This window comes from Cyclopterus lumpus, chromosome 22 (genome assembly GCF_009769545.1).
Source record: "Cyclopterus lumpus isolate fCycLum1 chromosome 22, fCycLum1.pri, whole genome shotgun sequence".
NCBI lineage: Eukaryota > Metazoa > Chordata > Actinopteri > Perciformes > Cyclopteridae > Cyclopterus > Cyclopterus lumpus.
In genome coordinates this window covers 19,528,200-19,549,962 of record NC_046987.1, presented here as the reverse complement: position 1 = coordinate 19,549,962, position 21,763 = coordinate 19,528,200, and the positions used below count along the sequence as shown (strand labels likewise).

At 44.5% G+C, this 21,763-nt stretch overlaps 1 protein-coding gene across 1 annotated transcript in view; it reads right to left on the bottom strand.

Moving 5' to 3' along the window:
* Positions 1-21,209, bottom strand: part of slc25a21 (solute carrier family 25 member 21) — a 76,280-nt gene extending 55,071 nt beyond the window's left edge. Inside the window, exons 1-2 of the mRNA XM_034563163.1 lie at positions 20,960-21,209; positions 20,714-20,820 (exon numbers count right to left, since the gene is read on the bottom strand). Of these exons, the coding sequence (XP_034419054.1) occupies positions 20,714-20,783 (70 nt within the window). The 5' untranslated portion in view covers positions 20,784-20,820; positions 20,960-21,209. The remainder of the gene's footprint in view (positions 1-20,713; positions 20,821-20,959) is intronic.
* Positions 21,210-21,763: the final 554 nt, after the last annotated feature.

Sequence of the window (21,763 nt, the reverse complement as noted above, 5' to 3'; positions counted from 1 at the left end):
GTGTGTGTGTGTGTGCGTGGAGGTTCTCCCGCCCATGTCTGAAGTAGGACCTCCTTGCCTGTGTGTGTGTGTGTGTGTGTGTGTCGTGTGTGTACATCTCCGCTCTCCCACACACGGCTCCATACAATACAGACTTCCCACAAAGATCTTGTGCTTCGAGAGGGGCTTTTTTTTTTTCTTCTTTCTTTTCTCCGGGTCTGTGGAAAATGGAGGCGAGTTTTATGACCCATGTTCCCCGTCCTCCTGTAAAAATCACACCAGCCGGTTTGCAGCGTTCGCAGCATCACTGGTCGCAGCAGCCAATGAAAACAACGGAGCGTTGTGGAGAAGAAACACGGCAAACAAAAAGACCCCTCGGAAAGGAAATACCTGCAGGTCTACTTTATACATATACATCATCCTAGAGGGAGACCTACTCTCTCACACACACACACACACACACACACACGTATACATCTTTAAGACTCACAGCCTGAGAGAAGTTCTCATGGGTTTTCAGTGGCAATCCAACCTGGCAATCTTCCAGCCGCTCTCTGCAGGCACTTTGTTTTGCGGAGGGGGGGCCGGGTGGTGGGGGGGGGTCTTTTGGGTCAAACCCAACAAAGATGCATCACTGCATGGGCCCACCACCACGTGTGGGTGGATAACTGGGCACAGTTTTGTAATTCCATATTACGAAAAGGGGGAAAAGCTGCCAGGCTACTCTGCCTTTGCACTAATTGCGATTGTCGAACTCTCTATTGAATTATGCAAGGGGGGGGGGGGGGGGGGGATGCATGTCTCTACTAAGCCTTGAAGATGAGAGAGCAGGAAATGCCAAAGTGGCTGTCCTGTGAGGTCCTGTCTGTAGGGGTCGGATGAAGACGTTGCATTGTGTGCGTGATTCATATGCCACGTCGCGTTAGCGCACAACAAGGGCTGACGGGAGGCAGGCCGGCTCTGAAACGCTGGAGGACGGGGACAAGGCATTTGTATTCCCCCGCGCTGGTAATACAGGGTAACAAGGGCGATTTGCAACGGCTAAATCAAAACCAAGTGATGATGACATCGAAGTCCTTTCCGTGATGATGGAGCTCGTTTGCGTCATTCCAGGAGGCCTCTCAGTCTCTGGAGGTAACGCGACGAGCCGGTTCACCTGCGAGGAGGGCGTGGCTTCGCAGACTTAACGCGCTGCACGATGTGGGCCCGTCTTAGAAGTCACACGTCCGTACTGAAATGCTCGCCACCGAAGCTTCTTACGTCCCTCGAAAAAGGGAAAAGTCTAGAGAATGATAATTCATCCGCGAAGGAATGACGCCGCAAACGCTTTACGGGACGCTTAAGTGAGAACAGGCCGCAAAATGAGGGATGTAGGTGCAAGATGGATGCACGAGAGGCGGCCTCCAATGGACGGGGCCCGCCAGGCAGCCACATTACTCACGTAGTTGGAAGGTCTATTATAAAATTGGCTGTGCATTACAGGGACCCTAATGTGGGCTCCTGGCAGTCCTGCGCGCTGCCTGCGGTGAGGCTATCTAACACAGTCAGTTGGGTGTAATCTGCTGTTGCGATCAGACCCCACAGCAGACCTGCCTAAACACGTCTTATCTGGCCCCCGCGATCCCAGATCACATCCAGCCCTGCAGGGAGGAAGGAAAAACAAAAAAAAAAAAAAATTTGAAAAAGCGAGGATGTGCGAACAAATCCCAATCGGATGATTCGACCCTGAAATCGTACGAGAAAAAAAAAAAAAAAAGAGACCCGACGCACGCCTCTTTTTCCCCTTCATCAAACCCTCCCTTCTTCGAGGCTCCCCCCCCCCGCGGAGCCCCCTCCTCCCCGGCTCCATTGCTCCAGGAGATCCTATCATTTCTCCCCGCAGACTAGATTTCTTGGGTGACTTCAAAGCTTGTTTCACTAAGTGTTTAGAAGAATGCGATGGAAACAGGAAAAATAATGTTCTGATTTCTGTAAACTTTATGGCATCTGCTTTTGCTTAGTGCCGGTGCAGCAGTGCGAAGCAGGGGCTCCGCACTGTGTTCATTTTGGGACTTTTTTTTTGGTATTATTCCCCCCCACACACACACACACACGACGGGAAGGGTACAAAAAAAATATAATATATATTTATATATATTTTCTGTCGTGCATGTTTCAGCCACGTCACAGACCGTTGGAGAAGCAGGTGAGGATGAATCCCACCAGAAAAAATAAAAAAGGTAACAGCTTAACCCTCTAAGACCTCACTTCCATCCCTGTTTGTATAACCTTCATCTTGTGAGAATTCAGAGGATGCAATGAGTGCGTTTCCACGGAGAGGGAAAAAGGGAACCAGGCGAGGCTTTTTGCCTGCGTCCCAAAAGGCCGGTGAGTAATGTTGCTGGCACCGAGCGAGCGTACACACAGACTAACGCTGCCCTCCTTGTGTATACACGAGATGACAAGCCGGGTTTTTAAAAAAAAAAATTTTTAGGGGGGCCAGGCCAGATAACTCCATCACAATCTCCCACTGCTAACAGGGCAGCATGACAAGAGCGACCGTGTATACACACACACACACACACACACACACACACACACAGCATCCGACTGGCAGCCTCGGGGCTCCTGTCTCCTTTCCCCTAACTCAATCATGCTCGGGTTTCACTCTCGCCCATCCGAGGCTAACTCGCTTCCTCTCTCTATCCCCTCACACTACCTACCCCCCCCCCATCCTTAAAATCCATAACCCACATCCCACCCATACAGTATCGGTTTCCGAGGGCCAATATGCTCATTAAGAAAAAAGGCAAAGGCTTATAGAAAATGCTTAAGATATCTTCATCTCCCAAATTTCTGAATTAAAATATATATATATATTGTGTATATTTTGTGTTGAAAACAGGAGTAGAGACAGAGGTGAGAGATGTTGGGCCGGATGAAGGAATAATCCTCCCTAAATCACTCCGACACACTGCTGAAGGAAGAAAAGAAGGAAAAGAAGAATTGGCTATACACCTTGCAGTTCTCCATTTCATTGTTTGCTTGTATATATATATATATATATATTTTCCATATTCCAGCGAAAGTGCCAAAATACCAAAACATGAAGTCACGCCGTCGAGCTCGTTCCAGCGCGGCTACGAAAGTCTGCAAAAGGAAATTAAAAAAAACGCAAATGTCAAGATGTCGGTGTCGAGTTGCTCAACAATTAAAAAAAGAGAAGGAGCATCTTTCCTGCAGGCCTCGTTTTTGTTACGATCGAACGGGGACGGGGACGAGGAGAATAAGTAACCGCCCCCCCTTCCCGCTGACGCCATATCCTCAATCAACCACAATGCATTGCAGCCAAAAGAGCTGTCGACTTCACGAGCCTGAGGAATTAAAACACAGAGACTCTCTGACCCGACAGGTTTTGGCCTCCACACACACAGAAGTCTCTCTCTCTCTCTCTCTCTCTCTCTCTATGAGAACGTTCATTAGGTGGGCTCGTAATGACAGTGTGTTGCCATCTTCAGCACGACATACTGGAACTCATCGTCCAATGAGAAGTGTGGCCCAATGCCGTTTTTACCGATATGGATAGCATGCACACACAGGGATGTTATGTATTCAACAAGACGTGCAATGATGAAGAATAATGGAAAATGTCAGATGGAAAAAAAGCAGAAAAATAGCTACATTTTACAATATTTAAATAATCTTTTGCTTCCAGACCAGAACACTGGAGGTTAACTCGAGCTGAACTGTGTGTGTGTGTGTGTGTGTGTGTAACCAAGGTTTCCGTGTGACGTTGAGCATGTGTGCCGGGGTCCACCCTGCTCTGTTCTCTGTTAGCCAAGACTTCACACGTGTACTTGTAGAAAACGGTGACAATGCCATTTTGTTTACTGGCATTGTTGTACCGCACGGTGTCGAAGGTTAATGACTTGCAGATGGGACGCCGGGTTTCGTTTTCTCGGATGAGGAAACCGAACCACGGTACAGGGTTCGGGGGTTCGGGAGGGTCAGACTCGGTGCAACGGGTGTGTGTAGGCCATTTGTTTCTCTTTGTCAAATTTCTCTCTATATCTATTTTATATTGTGAATCATCTCCAAAACACAATTCTAATAGATTATTTTTTAACTCATCACAACGACATTAAATTGTACCTCATGCAATACTATTTATTACTTCACGGAGCCCTCGAACGCATCGTAATGTAACTCAATGCAACCTCTGTTACCGGCTGCTAGCTCGTTTACTTAGCCTAGCAGGACGGTGGGACCCACCAGCTGCTAACGCTAACATTAGCATTTGTTGTTTAGCATTTGTTGTTTAGCATTACGAGTGAAAAAGTAGGGTGCACAAGAGTGTTTAGTGCACGAGAGTGTTTAGTACACGAGAGGTGTGCGTTACTAGACTGCACATGCTCAGTACCATACACCGTTTGGGTGGAGAGTGACACGTGTTGTTGTCGTAAATGAGCTGATAAATGATATGATACCATGATATCGGGTCAGTGAATGGACTTGTCATACTCTCCGATACCCATAGCAGCATTTTAGGCTCCATAAGAGGCCGATCCGATACTGGTATTGGGACGAGAACATCTCCGCTGGTCCAGGGCAAGCACCAATACATGGCTGGCAGGCTTCACAGGCCAGACTGTTTTTATTACTCTGATGTTTTCACTTTTCAAAATGTTCCTGCTGCAGAAAAATAAAAAGTAAATGAGAAGGAATAAACGTGAGGAACAAAAAAAAATTAACGAGCGCAAGACTGACGGGAAAAGCAACGGGATCGTGAGTTGAAGTTCAGTTTGCTCGTCACGAAGGAGTCCAAGGGAGCGCTTCATGGCCCTGACGTCATGTTGGTGCTGAGAGACTCCTGAAAGCACTCGTGTTTATTGCAATCAAGACTCTCCGACTGTCACTACGTCGACATCCAAATCATAAATCACCATCCGGGAGGCTCCGATATGTCTAATTTGATCTCGCTCGTCGATTCAAATCTGTCTTTTCGGGACAACCTTATAAAATTGCATGATTCTTGAAGGCGTCTCAGATTTGATATGGAATTGCATGAGAAAGATGTTCTCCTTTACAAAGAGAAATCTGAAGAATAAGACCTGGTAAATAGAGAAAAGCACACGCAGTGACACTTTCCCTAATGGTCATCTTTTGCCAGGCTGCAGGGAGGGGGGAGGGGCAGGGGGGAGGAGTTTAGAAGCTGCTAATCATCCCTGGTCAAGACTCGCCGGGTAAACATTAATTTCATGGCCAGTTGGACTCAAGGCCGTGTCTGTTCCAATTGGCCCGCGGAGGAAGAAAAAGCGACATCTTCCTTCTCCAACTCCATCCAGGTCCGGCCATCTCCCCCCCCCCCGGCCCCCCCACCTACCGTGATTGAATAGGCCCGAGCGCCGTTCAATTACGCTCTCAAAAGTGCGAAGACGCGGGGAAAACAATGGGGAAACCGGGGGCCTCGGCCCCGTGCGGCGCATGCAGACCCCTTCAGCATTCTTCGCAACAATTTAGTCTAATTAGCATCAACTCCTGCACCATCCATCATGCTGCTCGAGAAACATAAACAAACTGTCAGCTCTAGCGTAACAAACAGATCGCCCAGCTACTTAGCACAAATTATTCTTACATGAAACGCAGCAGCTTCTCAGGCGACCCCCCCCCCCCCCCCCCCCCCCCCCCCCTCCCCCCTTTCAGGCCATCTGGGGGAATGGAGAGCTATTAAAATTGAAGACATATGTTTCCGTCAAGTTCAACTCTCCAGAGTGCCACGGTGGACACGGTGACAGTTTCCTCTGCCGGGGCTGCAGGACCGGCTGAATGGGGTGTGGTGACCGGGATCCGTGTGTGTGTAAGGGTGTGTGGTATGCATGCTTGACGTATGTATGTGCAAGCATGGCACAGTTGTGTGTGTGTGTGTTTGCATAGGATCAATGCATGCATGTGCAATTGTAAAGGCGTTACAATAACTTCATGTTTTTGAAAAGGATGACTCCCATGTTGTTTTTGGACTATAGGTTAACTCCCTTATACACATTAAAAAAAAAAAGGTATATGCATTTAATGCTTCAAGAGCAAGATAAACTTCTTCTTTATTACATATTACTATATTCCAATTTCATTTGAGTCGCATTGACCTTTTTTTATGGGTACTTTTAATTTAAAGATTAAAAAAATGAAAAGATTGCATAAGCAGAAGTGTTGTTCACAATTGGCTGAGATAGTTGATTGGATGAAAAGTTAAAACATTTGGATGGGGAACTACTGAGTGACGCTTCCAAAGCACTCATTGTGAAGGAGCTAATAATCAGGGCGTTAATTACCCGTCAGTCCCACGAGCGAGTGGGTTAAACAATCCACAACTTAACAAAACACTCTTGAGCACATTCGAGCCCGTCGGACCCGTCGCGATAACCAAATTAAAAAAACATTCACTCTGCCCTAAAAAAAATCCATCACATTCAAGACATGCTGCGGCTGCATTAAAATACTATTTATTCTTATCTTGGCGCTGACAATCAGTTACGAGGCCTCTGTGAAACAACTGTGAAACATTATCTAATAAATTCAGATAATAAAAAAATGTGTGTGTGGGGGGGGGGGGAGGGGGGATAAAAACCACAGCAGTGCTTGATTGGTGTAAATTGGACTAAGTTAGACAGCAAGCTTGTTTTAGAGTGACCATGTGCTGCATTGGAGCTCCACCAACCCCCCCCCCCCCCCCCCCACCCCCCCCACCCCCGCCCCCCTGCTCCACGCGGACCATGCTTAATTTGTCAATTTTCCATTTCCTTTTTGATGTTCTGCACAGTGTGAAACGCTTCGCTAATTATCTGGGAAGTCTTTGGCAGGCGAAGGCGTGTTGTTTTTAGAGGGCCGATGGCAAGCCTCACTCATCCCCGGTCGAAGGGAGGAACTGTGCAGACTCACAGCGGCAGAATAAACCAGACCTCACCCCTGTTAACAGCCAGGAAAAGAAGAAGAAGAAGAAGAAAATAACAAGAAAGAAAAATCGAGCGAAAACGAGAAAAACCGTCAGCGGCGGCGGTTCATTTCTTTGAATGTGCTCGTTCCACATTTAAAAAAAAAAAAAACACACACACACACCGAAGAGAGAGAGAGAGAAAGAGAAGCTCTGACGGGCGAGAGAGGAGTCATTCTCATCCACCTCAAAATGAAGTCGTCCGCTCATTAGAGATCGTTGTCAGGAGGCCAACGTCGTGAAAGCCTCTTCTTCTTCTTCTTCTTCATATAGGACACACTTAAACATCTACACACTACATGGACTTGTGGTCATCTCCTCTCCTCCGCTCGTCTTTTTGAAGCACTTTTTTCGGGTTGCTCTGCACTCTTTGTAGCGAGGCACCGACGGGGTCAAGAAAGGTCACCGCTGTGCACCCCTCAACCCTCATGGACCCCCCCCCCCCCCCCCCCCCCCAATATATGTGCACTCACCCACGTCTCATCGATCCACAACTATAGGGGTGCGACCGATGACGGTTTTGATGTCGCCGGCGGCCTAGAAAACAAAGTTGAAACCAGCGAACTAATCCCCAAAAGGATTTTTCTGTCCATGCATTTGGCATCGTGACAGAAATAGACGTCTCTGTCCTTTAAAGACCTTCCTTCCACAGTTACTATACTTTAAGCTTACATTGGAAGCACTTATGACAAACCATGAGATTACAGGTGGTGACTTCCAAGGATATAATACCAATTTAAGTACCTGCTGCTTCTGTTTCTGTGGCAACAAAGTGACAAATCACAACTTCTTGAGGCTAATTTTTTATTAATTCAATAATTAATTTGCCAATTTATAAGGTTTGTTTCTATAAAACAGCACGAGGTGCCAGAGCCCCTGGGTGGCATCTTCACATATCTTGTATACATTCAGTTTACTACCACGTAAGATAGAGAAACACTTTACTGTGATTTTTACTGTGATTTTTACTGACGATGACGGAGGTGTTTTGCGTGCAGCTTGGTTGGTGGTGATGTCTCCTTTTCGTCTGCACTCTTTATTGCGTCTCTTTCTCCTCGAGAGTCAACTAAACTAAACGTTTTATCTTTCTTTCTGCTAATTGGCATTGGGTGGTGTTTAAAACTAAAAAAAAACTAAAACCACTAAAATTGTTTGAATAGTAAAGAAACATGAAGCAACATAGCCTCGAAGTGAACTTAGAAAATAATTTCCACAGGTTAATAATACGCCAAAATAAAACAAGAAGCCACAGAGGCCACATTTGCTTTTTCCCGTCCTCATTAGGTCGCAGTTCTTTTGTATACTGCCAGCTCGTTACACTGGCAGCATCATGCGGGCTGTGCATGTTTATAGGGTCCACACAAACACTCACGAGACGGCATTAGAATAACATTCAGGGGGGGGGGGGGGGAATCGCTCCCTCTGCCGACGGTGGTGGGAGAGCAAGGCTGCGTTTCAGGAGGCCGGGCCTCCAGAGAAAGCAACCCCCCCCCCCGACCGGCTCCCCGCGAGCCAGCCAGCGGCCTCCAGGAGGCTGTCCAGCCGGCTCCGGCCCCTCGGACCAGGATGTTTGGGTTAGAAAATGACTTTCCTACTCCCTCGGCCCCTTTCTCTAATTGCCCCAGGGGTAATTACCTTGTCTCCTTTCCACTTAAGAAAATCCAAGAGCCGTAGTGTTGTTGTAACAAGTAGAAAGTAGTTTTTTTTTAATTAGCATAAATAATATTTGTTATGATCATCATTATAGTTAGAATAATAAATGTGTTGAATCAGAAAGCGTAGGCGATGTAAATATCAATGAACTGTGAAAATAAAGTGAGGCGGCTTTCTCGTGGTCTAATAACTGAGGAACTTTCTCTTGTTTATGCAGCAGTTCGCGAAATGACTGAAGAACTGCAATTAAATAATCCGACAGATTATATATTTTTGTTTTACTATCAAAACATTTCAAGTAATCACAATAAAGACAACATCTGCAAAACTGCAGAAGGCCCCCGCGTGTGATCACTGGAGACGTTTCCTTCATGGGAGGGAAGGAAGAAGAAAAAAAAACACAAACCATCAATTTAAAGTAAATTCTGAATATGAAGGGTGGGTGATGAGGAAGGGGGCGGGGCTTAATCGCAGAGGGCCTGAGTGCGTCACTCGGCCTGCCTCCTGGCTGGGGGGGGGGGGGGGGGGGGGGGGACTGATAGATTGATGCAGAGTGCAGGTTCTCCCCCGGGTGTGATACGTCAGGCCCGCAACGGTATGAAACGCACCCGAGAGAACCGAAATTCAGGGAAGAGCAGAACACCGATGGAGAGCTCTCGAAAGATTTCTTCTTGTGCGGTTTAAGCAACAAAAAAAACAAAAAAAAAACGACGGAGGGGAAAATCTTTGCCGGATAAAAACACCCACGAACCGTCACAAAAAACCACCACGTGCGAACCTTGGGGAAGAAAAAAATAACACACAATTCAGACCGAATAGAATTTTTTTTTTTTTTTTTTAAATAAACACACGAGGAGGGTGCGAAAAGAAGAGATGATCCGCTCGGATACATTTGCAGCAGACTGGAGGGAGGCTGAGAAAAGAGAGTTGTTGTTGGATTCCCCCCGGTTTTTTGTTTTTTCTTCCCCTTTTGAAGGCCTTTTTTTTTGTTTTTCTCTCGACATCAATGCCTCGCTCTGGAAACAGCTGGAGCACCAACCGCCTTGTGTGTTCCCCCCACAGCTTCTGGGGGGATTCTCCCGATGGAGAAAGCATCTGTCAGAGCCTCTTGATTACAGAGCTGCCCAGCTGAGCGGACCGCTGATAACTTAACGGCCCTACCGCTCGGGCCTCCTGTGTACCTGCCCCTCGAGGGGTCGCCCTGTGTGGCCTCACGTGGCCGTAGGAAAAAAAACACACACCGGTGTGGATCTCGACGTGCGAGGAAACCGTCTCAAGAAGTAAATGTATAGACGCATTTGGTGATATTATCATTTCCAGTGATACCAAAACACAGATGTGAGAGGGGGTCGTCTGGTCTTTTTTTTGAGAGCTGTGCAAGTGGAACAATTTGTAAAAAAAAGGAGAAAATTATCCGTCTTCATAATGCCATAAATCTGTGATTTCCACTAAGTGGAAGTGCACGTTCATATCTCGATGTGTTACCGAGAGGGGGGATGAAGCACCAATATGGCTCTCTTCTGGTTTGAGTCATCATATTCACAAGAAAAACGCTTGGATCATATTCTCCACTTTAAAAAAAAAAAAAAGGCATAACAATTTAATCCTCACGAAATAGCCGAACCAGATATACATGTAGAACATATTGCATCACTCACGAGGGGTACAAAGCGATGAACACGAACCCACACACACACACACACACACAAATGTGCATTACCTCTCACTGTTCTGACATTTTGGGTCTGCTTTGATTTCAAAAATGATAAATGAAATGGTAAACAAATTCCATTTCATTCTGGTGTTGTCTCTCATCCTCTGCCAGCTCCCCTTTTTTCTCTCTCTTAAGTCTGTCATCCTCTGACCACTGGAGATCAGAAATAATACAAAGTGTCTATAAATTTGAACTTCCCTATAAGCCCCCCCCCCCCCCCACTCCGTGGACCATGCTCGCCCGTGGCCACCGGCGATACTCAAAAATGACACAAATTGGCCCGCGAGGCACAACAAATTACATTATGATTACTGCAGCGGGCCGAAAGCCGTTCATCTTGATGGAGTTAAACCCCAAAGTACTACAAGAAAGGGGGAGAAGGAATTACACTTTTTTTTTGGGGGGGGGGGGGGGGCTTACTGTAAAAACCTGCGTTATAAATTTCCAGCTCATCCAGAGAATCACAGGACACACACACACACACACAAGGAAACAGCCATGTAATTCAGGGTTTTTCAGGGGTTTTGTTTTTTTGGACAGTACTTATTATGTTTATTTATATTTCAGCGCTTACAGCAGGCTTTGTAATTATTGTATCTGAAGTCTCGAAAAAAAACATGCATCGAGACTCGAGTTGAAATAACACCGAGGTTTTGCCTTATGCGGCCTTCGGGCTACTTTTCTTCTTCTTTTTTTTTTTTTTTAGTGAAGATTTTTTTTCCTGGAACAAAACAACAATATAAACTATTAAATAAGAGAGGGTTTTTTTTTTTTATAAAGCGGAGAGAGCCTGAAGCAGTCGGCGTTGGGGGGGAAAGCATCCGGCGGCTGCTTGTGGCGCGGTGCCGCCGGCCCACGTGTCTGACCTACTACCAACTGTGGCTACGAGCTACAGGGCAGGAGGTTAAATGCCCAATTCGAGCCTTTTCAACACACATGTCAGTGTGCATGAGGAACAAGGTGGTGGAGAATAAACAGAGAGCGAGCTGAGCGTCTTACGCACGAGGACGTTCATATTTACGGGTGTTTTTCAAAAGGCACTGAATGCAGCACCGTCTCATCAAAAGATGAGCGGAGTGAGATGTCAGAGGTCTGGGATGACAGATGGGAGCGCCGCAGGAAGAGCTGCTTCTTAATTATGAGGTTCAAGAAATACACCGAAAATATACATGAAAACATTATCCAGGAGCATGAACACACACGCACACACAGAGTTACACAGTCACACACACAGAGTTACACAGTCACACACACACAGTGGCACACAGTTACACAGACACAGTTACAGTGTCACACACACAGTCACACAGTCACACACACAGTCCCACACACACACAGTCACATACACACACACACACAGTTACAGTCACACACACAATCTATTTATTTTGGCTGCATGTGCATGCATGTCTCGCACAAACGCGTGCAATCATAACCAATATCCCGGCATAAATTCACTCGGATGCACACACACACACACACACACACACACGCAAAAACAAACAAGTACTCTTGACCACTTCGCGGCACAAAAACATAGCCGAGAAACACACACACACACACACACGTATACACAACCCAGATGCATGCAGAAAACACACACGAAGTCCAACGCACGACTGTAAACTCTCCCCTTCTCTCGGGGGTCTCTCTCTCGCCCTCTCGCTCTCTGGCTACTTAGTCTGAGTGCTCAATTAAGCCGAGCTTGTGTAGCCCGACTCTGCTCTCGGTTGTGTTATTGTTGCCATGTGCTTGACCATGCGTGCCTTTCGCTTTTCACTTCCACTGCCGGGGAATTTCTGAGTGATCTCAGAGGCTGTTTGAGCGTCTGTCCTCGTCCCTGTTTAACACACACACACACACACACACACACACACACACACACACACACACACACACACACACACACACACACACACACACACACACACACACACACACACACACACACACACACACACACACACACACACACACACACACACACACACACACACACACACACACACACACACAGACAGAATAACGTCCTGTCGTGAAGGCGAAAAAAAAGGTGTAGGAGACCTTTTGTGATCTCTTTTGTTAGCACCGTGAAATCTAAAAGTGGTGCAATTAAAATGCCATAAGGCGGTGTCCTGGATTAATACTTCTAAATAGACATTGAATCAGTGAAAGCCTCCCGACCTTAGGGTCATAATTATCTGACTGAAATGTGCTCTTACCGCAACGGCATAATTAGTATTATTTTTACTCTATATAGGAACTCCCTCGCAGGTATGATAAATGTCCCGTGTGTGCGTTGCCATGGGCGCCAATTATTATTCAACATAAGCCGTTACAACAAAAACAAAAGTCGTGCTTATACAATTGTGAATTACCTGAAAGTCATAATTAGAGTTCCCTGCAAATCATTCCTTAGAAAACATAAAGTTAACAATAAACTCCGCTTTAGTTTATTGGTCCTTTTTTTCCGCGTTAGTGGGATTTGGGCCAATGAGAGATCGCCGAAATTCTGTGACGTCATCGTTCTCGTGCGATGACTCTGTTTTTTTTTTTTGGCGCAAATTCCCACCAAAGCATTTTATTGGACGATCACATTATTTTTTAAATAAATCCACATGACATACACAGTTTTATAGCTTAAAAAAAAAAAAAAACGGATTCAACGAGGCCCAAAATCAAAGCTTCATTGTAACATTTTTAAGCCTATTCAGCTTTTTAATTAGCATCACTTCTCATTAGCAATGCAACAATGTAACATTGTGCGTCGTGCAATGACGCCGACGCTCTTGGCATCTACGAGCTGAAGCTACACAATCCGGGTAATTGTGCGTTTGCGTCACATGCGGTAACAAGAGCCCCCCCTCCCCCCCCCCCCCCCCACGACCTCCTCCACCTAGTGAACCGTTTTCATAAATCACGTTATTTAAGATAACGTCGTGAGCTCATCCATCACATCCCAGACCCTCACTGAACACGGGACGTTCGTTTCTGTCTAGACTTTCAATGCTTCAAGTGTGTAATTATAGCCGACAGCGTATAGCTGCATTAAAACAGCTCTTAAAAACCCACAATACAGAACATTTTATTAAAAAAAAATATGTAAAAAAAAAATGGAGGCTGGTGGAACAGTTCCCATACAGTTAATGTGGTTGTTTACTAGGCAGGTTGAACAAAAGGAGAGCGTTTAACCCACAATGCCTCGCTGTGTGTTTGGGGATTGGTGTTCCAGCGTTTGACAGACGGATCTGCTGTAATTCCAACTTGGGAATTGATGGCGCTTGTCAAATAAAAAAGGATGAGTCACACACGCATGCAGCCTGAAGCCTGTGAGAGGCCTCACCTGTAGACACAAATAGACTGCTTTTTTTTTCATTTTTGCAGCTGGCGTGACACGAGATTAAAAAAAAAAAAAAAAAAGTGGATTTAAAATCAATAAATCATGTCGTGTGTAGTCTTTTTTTTTTTTTTTTTTTTTTTTTTAAGACCTCAACAAAAAAATATTTGACAGGGGGCTTAACGCACACTGCTGAGTCAACACCACAGCGTGGAAATACTACAAGTGAAGTCCTGCATTCACTATTCCACCACAGTGAGAACGTATTAGCATCAAAATACACTTTATTGAAAAGTAGGAACAAGTTTTGCATTTGGCAAAATGGCACATTTCAGAATAATATATCCTATTATGATAATGGTTGCATTCATGTGCAGCTGGCAAACTGCATTTCAGCACCTTTGGGTGTCGTTGAATCCATAATAATGTGTCGTAATGCATTATTAAATGTAATAGAGTACAAGCGGTATAGCGGAAATAAATTAAAGTTGAGTACAAGAACCTCAAAATTGTACTAAAGTACTTAATTTAATGTACACTCTAATGTACATTTTCCACCACTTTTTAGTGCACGTTAGCAGTGACCAACTTATGACATGTTCACGGTTTTGCTTGGATACACCTCAAAAAAAGAAGAAGAAAATAATCGTATTTCAAGCCCCATGTTAAAGTATCTCTATCCTAATAAAACGGGAATATACATTTCAGCTATAATTAATAATTCAGGCCAAATCCTTTGATTATGTCGCGCTTTTAAAAACATCTTCCCCCCCCCCCCCCACCCCTCAGCCAGGAAATTGTGCAAACACATCCATTATTATTCTATTATTTTAGTGACAATTAACCTCTGTGGGTTTACACACAATCTAATTATGGGATGCCAGAAGATTCGCGAGTGCATTAACGAGACGAGACTATTAGACTGGATGCCCGTTTGCGTTTTAACTAATTTCTTGTGACATTGTGATCATTCACGTTAATTAGTGGGACTGTTTGTAATTTCTGCGTATTTTAAAACGAGGGGGGGGGGGGTTGCTCTCATCACAGAGCCCCCACGTGCACCCTGCAGCGTGCAATCCCTTCGTGGAGACACATCAGGAAAGACTCACTCAGATTAATGGATGAGATTACGAGAATTATTAGTCGGAGAACTTCCAATTTGGATGGTGAAAATCCACCTGAAGAGAAGCATCGAGAACAAAAAAGACAGATGTGTCCGGTTAAGTAAGCCATCCTTCAGCACCATCATGGCTCATTTTAACCAAGCCATGCACGACCCCCCCCCCCCCCCCTCCCCCCCTCATGCATGGACATCTGTCTGTCAAGGATGGAACAGAAACAATGGAAATGGGTGCCATTTAAAAAGCGAGCCAAAGCACACAATAAATATGAAGGACATTCCCAGACATGAGAGGAACAACAATGGATGGGGAGGCACAGCGGGCCCAGACCTTTTTTTGAGGAACAGTCCAAGAAGCACCCCCCCCCCCTACCCCCATCATCCAGAATCAACATGACTTCAAACATGAGGTCATCTAAACATCTGTCGACAACGTGTCCACCGGGGGAGTTCAATCAAAGCCCCCGCGCTGAAACATGCACAATTGTTTCTGGAAATAAATATTAGGCCTGTAATTCGGCTGTGATTGGTGCAGCCGCTCGGGGAATCGCTCATTGCTGAGTGCAGTTTGTGTCAGACACACACACACACACACACACACACACACACACACACTTTGACTATTTATTTATTTGATTCCCCCTCACCTCCTCTCCTCTTTTCTTCCTCTCTCCTTCATTTAGACTAAGTGGCTTTATTGGTTCTTTTCCCGACTGATTCCAGGTTCACTGTTTAAAACCAATTAAATCAGGAGAGCTTGAAGGAGGCTCTGACAGTCTGGAGGGAGAGCTGCAGTAATCACGTGTGTGTGTGTGTGTGTGTGTGTGTGTGTGGGGGGGGGGGGGGGGGGGGGGTCCTGTCTCATGTCGTCACAGTCCATTTGCTGGAGACGGATCGATTTACTCTAGGAGAGTTTTAAAATAATGCACCTATATGCCGAGGAAATAACAAAAGGACTTAGAGAAAACATTACGGCAGTGAGCACCTAACAAGATGGATTTCACGGTTCTACTTTTTTTTTTTTTTTAAAGGTGGTTTTTCTGCACATATTAAATCATGTTGACATTATTTTCATGACTTTTTTCTGCCCCCATATCCATCTTTGCATTGACGTTTTGTTCAGTTTTTCTTCTACTCCAAATACCCTTAAGCTGTTTTCTTCACACTTACACTACTTGTGTCTCCTCTTTAGTCAAAAGTGATGTGACTGAAAACATAAAAGATTAAAAATGTTGTAGCGTCCCTTTACCACGAAATGAGATATAGCATGCAACTACTGCCCCCTTGTGGACAGAATGAGAACGGACGTTAAGGTATTGACTGAATGTTACTTAAACATGTGGAATTTAGACTTTTTGTCAAAGCAATGTACAACAAACATACAAGGGTTGACACTAACTACCACGTTAATTATTATTACATTTGTTCAATTAATTGTTTGGCTATAAAATGTCAAAAGATATACTGAGAAATGTCAATTTCCTGAAGCCCTAGATGATGCAATCAGAGGCCCAAGTCCAACTATTTGCATGGTGTAGATGCCAAATGATGCCGCAAGGAATTGTGGGACGGCATTATGTATTTTCGACTACAGATAATCCAGTTCAATATTCTCATGACCTACAACGCCCTTCACACCTTTCTGACCTTAGATCAACCTCAGATCCAACCTCCACCCGCGGTGCTAGCTATGTATGTCTTTGTTTTGTTTCTTACTATGATGTAATCTCGCTTTTTTTTATATTGTCATTGCTTTTATTGTTTGTTTTTACCATTTAAAGTGCCTTTGAAATGATTGATTATGAGTAACCAGGAGGCTAATTAAAATTAAAAAGCGGTAAACAAAGAGGACGGCACCTGGGAATTAAGCCTGGCCTATTACATTTACACAGAAATATTAACATTAAGGATTTAAGATGGGACATAACAAAGAATTTATTACACACCTGGTTTAATTCATTAACTCTTTACTTCAATTTTGCTCAGTGATGTCGTTTTGAAAAAAAAACTGTTAAATAATTTATTTGACAATTACCTCTCGTCTCGTGAGTAAAGCGCCTGGAAGACGTTAAAATCGGGCAGTAAAAAAATAAATAAAATAAAAACCCACAAGCGAACACATTTTTGGCGTCGTCAAGGTAACGCGATATGTTGCCATACCATTTCAAGCTTTTTCGCGGTCAACCGTTTACAAGGGTTCAGGGTCCCGGTGGGTTCAGGGTCCCGGTGGGTTCAGGGTCCCAGTGGGTTCAGGGTCCCGGTGGGTTCAGGGTCCCGGTGGGTTCAGGGTCCCGGTGGGTTCAGGGTCCCAGAGGGTTTAGGAATTAAGGCCTCGGGCATTGAGATTTGGTGTAATCAAACAAAGCGAAGTCTAGTCGTGACTCCTCATTTTAGGCGTCGGCGGTTTTATAAGTTACAACTTTGAACCTTTAAACTTTTCACATTGTCTCATTTTTATACATCTGCGAGGCCCAAAGAGCTACAACCATCAGGCAAAGAGTGCATATAATGCATTATTATGATTCACGGGAGGGGGTGCCAACCTCGGTGTGGTTATGGATCGCTGACATAAGACAAAGAAAAGAAAATCAAATGAGAACCTGGAACTAAGACCTGAAGCTGGCGATCAACTCATCGTTTCAGCTCAAAAACAAGCTTGCAGAAAGATAATAATATCATAAAATCTGCACATTGTATTCCACCAGGCATTCAACACAGATACACATAAATAACTGGTGCCCAAAAACGAGTACACCGTTAACTTTAATTGCATGAGAGAGGAGAGGACTCAACACGGAAGTAGAGGACGATACAGACGTTAAAGGGGGATAGTTTGGTATGAGGGAGGCTACTTGAAAAGAAGTCGGGCTCACCTTAAAACATGGACGGTGACGGCTTCGCCTCCCCATCGGAAAGAGAGCACCCTGGTGAAAATGTTCTAAATGAAGTGTACATTTAAAGGGATATTGATCGGTACGTATAGCTTTGCTCCTATAGCCGGTTTCTCCAAACCGGGGCCTTGCCGACCGCCGTCTAGTGTCTCCAACACACCGTACTGGGCACGGACAGGTACCTCATATAACACCACTTCTAAACTGCCCCTTTAAAAACAGGTAAAACCTTCATTAAAGTGATAATGGAGCTCTTTTAGGAGCCACAGGAAGTGCCACAACAAAGACGTCGCATTGGAAACAACCCCTATAAACCCTGAACGGCACACATTTTCACAGTAGAGCGAGCTAAAAGAGAGAAAGATCCAAGATGAATGTAGAAGAGAGTCGCTGGTTTAAAGACGAAGGGAAGAGAACACAGTGTTCTCTGGTGGGTCATCACATTGTCACTATGTACAACAACAACAAAAAAGCCCATTTAACTGCTCGTATCGTGAAATCTAGACGTGTGTAATTAAACTATATCGCTAATAATACACAAATGTATTTCAAGGGGTGGACGCATTTGGAAAAAAAAAAGGCGTCTAATTCTGGCATCTCTAAATGTGAGATTCACAATGTAGAATTTGTGAAGTTGTAGGACAACGTGTCCTATGACATTTGCTCAAGAATCTGGACACAGAAATATTGTTTTTGAGAGAGAGAGAGAGAGAGAGAGAGAGAGAGAGAGAGAGAGAGACAAGGGAATAAAACACAAGGAAAGAGTTTTGTGGTGCGTATTTGTTTTCCAGCTGTTGGAGAGAAGTAAAACAAAGGTGTGGGGGGGGGGGGGGGGGGGGGGGGGGGGGGGGGGGGCGGCCCCCTCCGATAATCCCCTCGTTAGACATTCGTCTGCATCGTCACTCGTTCACAAATAGAGAAGACGAAAAGGAAGGCGTCGTATTTTCCTCACTGAACACGTAACGCTTGACAGCTAAACTGGCCCTCAAGCAGCAGCATAAAGAACAACACGATGAGTCAGCAAGTGAAATATCAATGTGTTGTTATTCTTATTGTGGCTTTTACAAATAAAAGAAACTATTTTGCAAAAACTATTACGCAATATAACGCTTTTACTGAGCAGCCACAATATGCGTTTGCACACACACACACACACACACACCTCGACTTTCTCCTCCTGTTGACATTTAATATTTAACATATTTAATAGGCCGAGTAATGCAACAATGAGACTCTGTATGCACTTCCTCCCAAAATCACAGGTGATTTCAACCGCACGCTACGACTCTTTGCACACATTTCAAGCGATTTGACCCCACGACCTCCAGACGTCTGCAGCCATCGTGACGGTTCAGTCGGCGTGATCGTGTTGCTGTTATGTAGGTTAGTGCATACTGGTTTAATGGAGGACATGCAAATTAAGTAACATTTACAGAGAGAAAGATATATATATATATATAAATATAAATAAAAGTATAATATACATGGGCAGCATATTCTTCCCCGTCTTTTACTTTGCACCCTTTTTGCTCCAGTAAGACAACGTGTCCTCCGGGGTTGCGCAATCTCGCGCCAAGCCAATCGTCTCGTTCCAGATGAGTGAAGCAGAACGGATTTTCTTTTTTTTTTTTGTGAAGGTTAAACGGGTAAAAGGAGAGAAAAGAAATAAGCAAGAGGGATGACTTGGGCTCACTTCCTGGTTAGCGACAAAGGAAGTTGGATATGAGCCTCTGGGAGCTGCAATGACGAAAATATACTTTAGACTGTATAAACTTTTTCTTTTTTCTCCCACCACTGACATTCAGGCTTTTTTTTCACACGACCTTGAGCTGACCCTGGGTTAACTTAGCCCCTTTACACACACACACACACACACAGTTAACCCAGGGTTAATCTCAGCCCGGGGCTATACGATCCGCACTGCGCTTCTATTGCCTGGGTCCAGACCTCTGAATCTGACTCCACCAGTTGCACACGAGTTCCAGCCCTTTTAGTCGGGTCTCAGAAGACAACCACGCAAACTTGAGGCCAGCAAGCCCACGGGCCACTTTGAAATTTGCCAATATTGTGGCAATATAAAAGCTTTCTTAGCCTCGGGCTACCAGCTGACTGTGTGAAAACCCCTCACGAGACATTGTAAACAGTCAATGTCACATCATTAAAAGGTTTTTCTACTGCAAAGTTTGATGTTTTTTGAAAATTTCCTTGCATAAAAACCAGAGGTGGGAGAAGTATTCTGGACCTTTACTCGTATAAAAAGAAACAACACCAACGGCATCATAAATACACAACACCACGAGTAAAAGTCCGACATTCAAAAGTGAGTGAGTTAAGTAACTTTTATCAGCAAAATGTACTTAAAGTATCAAAAGTAAAAGTAATGATTGCTTAGTGAAATGTTCCCTGTGAGTGTTTTACTATGATGATATATATATATATATATATATATATATATATATATATATATATAATATATAATGCTGATAATATATATATATATATGATGTTTTTGGATTAATATGACTGCTGTATTAATGTGTATGTTGTATATTCCATTTTACAGCTGATCCAAGAGGCTTTTTAAAGAGTTTATTAAGTTTTTAAAAAAGGTACACATTGTCCTTCAGATAATAAACAAATGTTTTAAATCTCAAGTAGACGTATATGCAGTACTCGACATAAAAAGATTTAAAAAAAAAAAAAACTCGCTCGCTCGCTCGCTCACTGGTTGGCTATACGCATGCGCTAACTCATTTCCTGCCCTGCGTGGCTCTTCCGTTATCCGCGACGGAACTATCTTGGTAACACATGTACTATCTTTGACGACCCGAAGAGAATTTAAACGGTTTTTGGTTATCTACGCGCGTGCGATTAACGACATTTTGGTGGACCGGACGTCATCGGTCTCGGGCGGGGAGACGTTTGTAGTTTTTCTTCTTTAAATCGGTAACCGTTGCTACCGACACGTAGCCTCCTCGTGCACACACACACACACACTCCCCTGAACTGTTGCGCAACGCGGAAGTTTTTTAAACTACGTTTCTTAACTTACCGGCGGATCCACCGGCGATAATCTGATGAGACGCTTCCCGGAGCATGCTCTGCGGCTTCTCGGTTGTCATGTTTCCTCTTTTTTTTTTTTTTTTTTTTCAATGTTTCCTACCAAAAACGAAACAAAACACACACACGTAAGAAAGCCGTTACGAGTAAGTAGTTTTTTTTTGTTGGCAGCCTCGCGTGAGTTCATATATATATATATCATACGGCTCGTGCGCCGGTGTACAGCCGACCTAGCTACCTGTGCTGCTGCTGCTGGTTCCCCGTGCTGCCTGGTTCCCCGTGCTGCCTGGTTCCCCGTGCCCGTGCTGCTGCTCTCGTGGAGAGGCGGTTCTGTTATCTCGTCCCGCGGGGCTGCTGCAGCCCACGCTGGAGAAGGAGCAGCGAGGATATCTCTCCCAGTGCTCTTTGGCTAATATGGAATCAATTACCAGCGCACACGCACGCACAACAACAACCCTGCTGTTAGGTACTGAAGAGGATAGCAGAGTTCATGCAAACGGTGGTTATTTTCCGGTTGCAGCAAGTTAGTCTTCAAATTAAATGTCTTTTGTTTTAATTTGGAAATTAAACGATACCTGCACCCCCAAAAATCTATCTTTTGAGAACATTCCTGACAGTATGGAATGTGAACTGTATGTCGTTTGCAAGTCTCAAAGAAGGATTATTTTAGTGTTTCGGAAGAATCTGTCACACAACACAAGAAAAGCAAATTATCTAAATGTTTGATACCAATGTATCCATCGAATATTGACAGACAATGGACATTTAACAGGTTACATAAAACCACTACGAGCATCTGAACAATGACTTTTCATGGGTCTCTAAATCTCTAAAAATGTCTTGTGGTCAGGTGTGCATCAAGGACACGTGTACGTCTCCTAAATCCTAACCAGATACTAACTGTGTCTCACCAGATTATGCAACTTGAGTTTAAAGATACTTTAGATTCTTGATTCTTTAGCGGTCAAATGTTGTAGATCAGAGAGGTTAACTGCCAAAATACTGTTTTTTATTTTATTTTATTTAGCTAAGTCTGCAATTT